Source organism: Notolepis coatsorum (genome assembly GCF_963971535.1).
Source record: "Notolepis coatsorum genome assembly, chromosome: 2".
Lineage (NCBI taxonomy): Eukaryota > Metazoa > Chordata > Actinopteri > Aulopiformes > Paralepididae > Notolepis > Notolepis coatsorum.
In genome coordinates this window covers 75988869-75995550 of record NC_140166.1, presented here as the reverse complement: position 1 = coordinate 75995550, position 6682 = coordinate 75988869, and the positions used below count along the sequence as shown (strand labels likewise).

Genomic DNA, 6682 nt, shown 5'->3' with positions numbered 1-6682 from the left:
TTCCTCGTAGCGTTGGGCGATCAGCGTGGAGCAAAAAGATCGTTATTATGGGATGTCGATCTAGTTGGTCCAGTTCCAGGTTGTATAATACTATATACGTCCAAATCATGTTGTTTATCAAGTTATTGGCAACGGATCGATATCCAGTGTATCAAGATGGAGTCCCGCGAACGATAGCAAGTGGCCGGACAAAATATGGGTGAGCACCACTTCCGGCCGCTCACTTCTGGTTTTGGCACCTCGCCGATCGGCCACCAGATGGCGGTCTTGAACCATTGGAGAGTTGAGAGGAGATCTAAAGCAGTGGTTCTCAACTGGTCTAGCCTCGGGACCCAACATTTTCCTTAGTCATTAAGTCGCGACCCAAAATGTTGAACCACTATGATTTATGTATAATAAAAAAAAATTGCAGTAATACGCAATCTTTCAAAACATGAAATAAACACAAAAAAGTGCAACAAAAGTGCAACTATTGCTAAAAACCCAATAAAATAAAAGAATAATAAATAATATATGCTTCTTAGCAGATTTCTTAGCTTACCATAACAGACCTAAATTTGGGGGAACTAATGGGATAACTGAGTTTGCAACAAAAGTGCAACTAGGGCTAAAACCCAATGAAATAAAATAATAATAAATAATATGCTTCTTAGCAGATTTCTTAGCTTAACATAACAGACCTAAGTTTGGGGGAACTAATGGGATAACTGGGGTTGCAACAAAAGTGCAACTAGGGCTAAAAACCCAATGAAATTAAATAATAATAATAAATAATTATGCTTCTTAGCAGATTTCTTAGCTTAACATAACAGACCTACGTTTGGGGGAACTAATGGGATAACTGGGGTTGCAACAAAAGTGCAACTAAGGGCTAAAAACACAATAAAATAAAATTGGTAGACAAAGCAACTCTGAGGTCATGCTCAATGTCCAATCTGTTCCTCCGCTTTGTCTTCAGCTGGACCACAGCTGAGAAACCACTTTCACAAAGATAGGTAGTGAAAAAAAAAAAAGTAAAAAAAAGATTTTTTTTTTTTTTTTTTTTTTTTTTTACACACACATCCGCGACCCACTCAAAATGGCCCCGCGACCCACTTTTGGGTCGCGACGACCAGTTGAGAAACACTGATCTAAAGCACCCGTCAAGTCTCCGTGGGTGAAATATGATTGCCATGACAGATTTCTGAAATATTGATCTCAAAGACGCTGTAAAACGTCATTTGGCAGATTACGCATGGAGAGGAATGACGTCTAAACACGTCATTGGCGATTAAAGGGTTAATGATATGTGCAATGTTGCTGAACTGTTAACACATTGGTTGCCAGCCGGATATGACGATTTATCGCTTGGATGCCAGCACGTTAATCAATGGGAGGACGAGCACATTTGCGAGCGATTAAACTATATCTTAAATTATGGCTATGTGTCTAATACACCCGTCGCTTATCAATGACTTGCTTGCAGTCAACATGTACGAAACGGATTGTTTTTTCATCAGTACATTTCCGTTTTATACCGTTTTGAATACGAGTATAGTTTTGGAGATTCCTAGAAAGAAAAAAATATTCCACGAAAATAGCCATTTACTGGAATACACAAACCACGTTGTAATTTTCCGGCTGATTTATGAATCGTTTTCAAATAAACGCTAGATTATCGAGAGTATTTGTGTTCTTATGCACGATACAAAAGTGGGTTGAAATGCTGATATACAGTTAAGAATTAGTAATTCGCTTTTGTTTTTTAAGAAAATGGTTTGTAAAGCTATTTTTGAAAACTACAAAGGTGAATAAATACTGTTTTTTCTGCTATTTTCTTTTAGAATACTGTTTGAGTCTTAATTTTTATTTTAATATAGGACAGGCATGTATAAGCATTATGCTTCAGTCTACCTTTTCAGTCACTGTAAAATCAAGTATTGTTAAATGATTGTGCATATTGTATTGTGTGAGATGATGACTGAATAAACTACTACTACTACTACTACTACTACTACTACTACTACTACTACTACTACTACTACTACTACTTATATCTCGTCCATTAGCCAATGGAAATGCATCTTCAGAAATAGGATCAGAGAAACCAGACTGACACAAAACCAAATAAAGAAATAGGTATTGCAGCTAGTTAGGGTTGGATTACAACTGAACTCAACATTATTAGAACACAGACTCTCTGGTGCCGTTGTGTAGGTCCACAAGAATGTATGACATTCCCTGCATGAATACACATCAGAATACAGGGCCAACACAGTAAATAACAGTTGATTGTACACACTTGTTTAAGTCATTTACAATATATGGAATTGTAGATATGGTAGATTTATAGATTCTTATGTTAGCAAAACAAATATCTGACAATGGCAGGGACCGGAAGAAGAGAGTGGTCAGAAAGGATTTCCTACAAACGTGGTTGTGATGGATTATGTGTCTATGTGGGTTTGGTTTTAGTTTATTCCTGTGTGCCATGAATGTATTTTGGGTTTTCTCTGGTGAGTTGTCAATCACCAGACACCAGTTAATTGCCATGCGGCATGGCAGGTGTGTGGGCTTGATTACCACCTGATTGGTGTCAGGTGTGCAGTGCCTTTAAGTAGGCTTGGTTTCTGTTGTTCAGATGCTTGTTCATTTCATGTTTCCCTCAGTAGTAGAGGAGTGAACTACTGTTTTTAGGGTTTTCTCTTTCTGAAGTGCTTTTGGTTTCCTGTTTGTTTTCAACTGTGAGGTGGTGGTTATTTAGTTATTTTGATAATTTTTTCCATTTCCTTCCTTTATCCTGGTCTATAGCTTTTATCTTTAGTTATTTCAGTGTTCTTGTGTTTTTCCCTCACCCTATCTCATCGTTCTACGATACCACTGGTTACCCCTCTGGGTACAAAGATTCCCCCTTTTGTGTGTGTCCTACACCCCCCCCCCCCCCCATTCCTGACAATGTTAGGTTAGACTGACATATTTTCCCTTGGGGACCGCTACTGGGCCCCGTTCCCGGCTAACTGAGGATCATTTTCAGCATAGCTTGACTTAAGCCAGACCTTTCCATTCCCCGACGCTCGATTGTCTAAATCACTATGACAACAGATCAAAAAGTTTGAACCTGGTCGAGGGCAGGGTTAAGTTCAGTTAGCTGGATGAACCATGGCCACGCCCTTGCAAAGAAATGCCAGCTCGCTTCCTGAAATGATTGTCAGTCTAGATCTGCATTATACCATTCTGTATTATGTTCTTGTGCTTCATTTTTCTAGAGGGGGCTTTTGAAATGTAAAATAGACCTAAAATGCTGATACTAAATTCACTTTGTCCTAAATAATGCACGTTATATATACGGCGCTCGCTACGTGCGATGTACACATTATGTGGTTATTTTAATAACGCGCAGCATTGCAAATGTGAATCCCGCGGGGATATTTTTAATGATTGAAACCTATCGCTCGTTTGGCTCTGATTCCTTTCATATTCTCCGCTGTGGATGTTTAACGGAGCGCCTGGATTTTGTTTCATTCAAGCATAAATTGAAACGTTATGCGTGGATTTTGGCCACACCTTCGCAAATAATGGCATGTCCCTTCCTCAGAGATCCGATTGACGAAGAAGCAATCATAGTCCGATTAGCATTTCATAGAGAGAGAGTGCTTAGGGATCGCCAAGATCCGTTAGCTCATACTAATGAGTTCCTGTACGAGCGCTATAGATTTAGCAGACAAGGAATCATTTACCTCCAAGACCTTCTCGGGCCATACCTTGTTAATCAAACACGCCGCAGCAGAGCGTTGAGTGTCACCCAGACTCTCTGCATTGCCTTGCGTTTCTTTGCCAGTGGTACCTTCCTGTACACCGTAGGCGATGCGGAGAACATCAGCAAAGCCGCTGCATGCCGTGCTGTTCGCAAAGTATATTTGGCCTTGAAGAAGTTCATGAATGACTTCATTACATTCCCTGGCCGTGTCCAAGTGAATGTAATCAAAGAGGGCTTCTATGGAATTGCGGGTAATTGAGTTATTCAATATTCCACCATTTAATTAAAGTGCATTTATATATCACTATTCCTTACGGAGCTCATTATTATTACAGAGTTTCCAAATGTCATTGGCGCAGTGGACTGCACGCACATCAAACTCAAAGCACCCTCTGGCCCATACGAGGGTGATTTTGTGAATCGAAAAGGCTTTCACAGCATTAATGTGCAGGTAGGCCTACTTATGACAATTCCCTTCAAATTACATTGCTATAAAAACAATCATATTTATTTTAACATCGGGGTCATCATGGACCTTGCAATTGCCTGCTGTATGGTACTGTACAATACCCATGACTTGACCGCAATTCATCTTAGATGATCTGTGACTCCACCTGCCTCATCACCAACATTGAGGCCAAGTGGCCGGGCTCCGTCCACGACTCCAGAGTATTCAGAGAGTCTGCACTGTGCAACAGCTTCGAGCAAGGTATAGCAAATATCATGTAATTTAGAAAATGCTTATTTCATGTAGAGGTGATCTAACATTGTATATTATATACTATAGGTCATTACGATGGACTCCTAATTGGAGACAGGAGTTATGCATGCAAGCCCTACTTCATGACCCCCTATCCAGAGCCAGCACCAGGGCCTGAAGCCCGTTTCAACGGGGCTCATGCTCGGACGAGAGCCCGGATAGAAATGACCTTCGGCCAACTGAAGGCCAGATTCACGTGTCTGCGCGGGCTGCGGGTGGCACCAGACAGGGCATGTGACATCACTGTGGCCTGTGCAGTGCTCCACAATGTGGCAACACTGAGGAAGGAGAGGGTCCCAGTCATCCTGGACCATCCTGAGGATGACCTACAGCCAGTCCACTTGGACGAGCAGACCGGACAGGCTGCAAGGAACAGAATTGCCCACCATCATTTTAGTTAGGTGTTGAGTTAATTTAGGTTAATGTTGGGACTCATTTTACGTTTTCCTCTTTTTATGTTTGCATGTTTAATTTATATGGTTATAGGCTTTGCCACCCTCTTTGCTTTCAAGTTATACCCATTCATAGAGGAACATGTACAAGAAGAAGAAGAGATCCATGTTGTAGAATAAAGCCTTTATTGATTTTGACTGCTGTCCGCCTGTAAATGAAAGTGCACACAAAAAAGAATTTCAGTTAAGTTGCATTTCATGCCAAAGCTCACAAATACTTTAGGCAAAGCTTCACAACTTACATCCAGCTGCCGGAGTCTGCGGATCTTGAGCCTGCGGAGCTCAAGGCCAGACTCCAAATAGAGGATCTCCAGCCTCAATTTCCTTTTATACAGTGACTGGACACTCTAAATTAAAAGAAAAGGAAATTAATGTGTGGTGGTCAGATGGCAACTGAACTCAGACCTCCCCTCACAATGTGAGGGTATTAAATGATAACTCACCTCCCCATCCCCAGCTGAGTGAGAGGGGCCTGCAGGCTCCGGCCGTTGTTCAGTACCTGGCTAAAGGAATGCATTGATTTAGTCCAAATACACAGCGAGTGAGTTGGATAGGGGTATTAGTTTCCACAACTTGTTTTTACCACATCGCCGGAACAGGCAGTCAACGTGTCCTCGCCATCGTCTGGACTGTCCGTCTGTTAGTGAATTAGGAATTATTAGGAACTTTGGAGAATTGTCTTTGGTTTTTTAAAGGACACACACAATGAACATGTATTGATGGTTTTATTTCGGTATTCTACAAAGCAAAGTAGTAGAACCTTTTATAAAAGAGAGAAAATGACCAACAACGTGTAGGCTGAAGCAGAGGCTTATAATTGCTATATACCCTTTTTACATTACATTATTTACCAAAAACACTGACATAATTCAGTAGATAATATTGCAATGGTTTGGGATATTTTTCAATGATCTTCTGATTATTGATTTTTTGATTGCTAAAATAGAACCATTACACAATGATGCAGCAATATCAACTTACATCAGTGGTCTCCTCTCCAACAACTCCAGCAGCAGGTCCAGACACTGCAAAATGTGACGATGGTTAACTAAATGAATAATCATGAAAGAGACTCATAGAATGAAGTGCACCTATACCTTTGGGATGAGGGCTCCTAGGATTACTCCCAACCTCTCCGGAGGAGCTGCCCCCAGCTACACCCTCCATTATGGGTCTTCCCCTGTTGTGCTGGAGGGCCAGCTCCTCCGCAGGAGTAAAGTCAGGAGTCTTCGGTCCCCCCCCCGTCTTGGCCATGTCGGCCCTCTTTTTGTTTGCTGGAATATGAAGGATCATACGACATTGACAAGCTGTTCAATACAATACCATGGCACAAATTGTATTAATTCACTCACTCACCATTCTGGATGATGTTCTTGTGTTTAGTCTTTACTTGCTCCCATGTCCTTTTGGACTCTGGGTTGTTTCTATACATGGGGGTTGAAAGCACTCATAATTATATGACAGTGTTGGTAGTACACCATAGCATATCATTATTGTAGGAAATGATTAAGGTGGACTCATGAATAATGTAAGAATAGAGAGGATCACACGCAATTTCATTTCACTGCTTCAATGTATTGAATGTCTGACCTAATACATATCCTCATATACGTATCTATTAATCCATATCAATTATATGAATACGCTTTGGGCTTTTGTATCTACTTATTCTGAAAGTTGTGATAATGAATAATATACATTTGCCCAACACTTACGCATTTAACTTGTCGGCAA

General features: G+C 40.9%; 1 protein-coding gene across 1 annotated transcript; it reads left to right on the top strand.

The window, feature by feature from the left end:
• Window positions 1–3554: 3554 nt before the first annotated feature.
• Window positions 3555–4897, top strand: LOC311223445 (putative nuclease HARBI1; the record flags this gene model as incomplete). The annotated part of the gene is made up of 3 exons (XM_084308232.1): window positions 3555–3950; window positions 4334–4445; window positions 4596–4897. 3 exons carry the CDS (start codon window positions 3555–3557, stop codon window positions 4895–4897), a joined length of 810 nt encoding a protein of 269 aa, XP_084164358.1.
• Between the last annotated feature and the right edge of the window lie 1785 nt (window positions 4898–6682).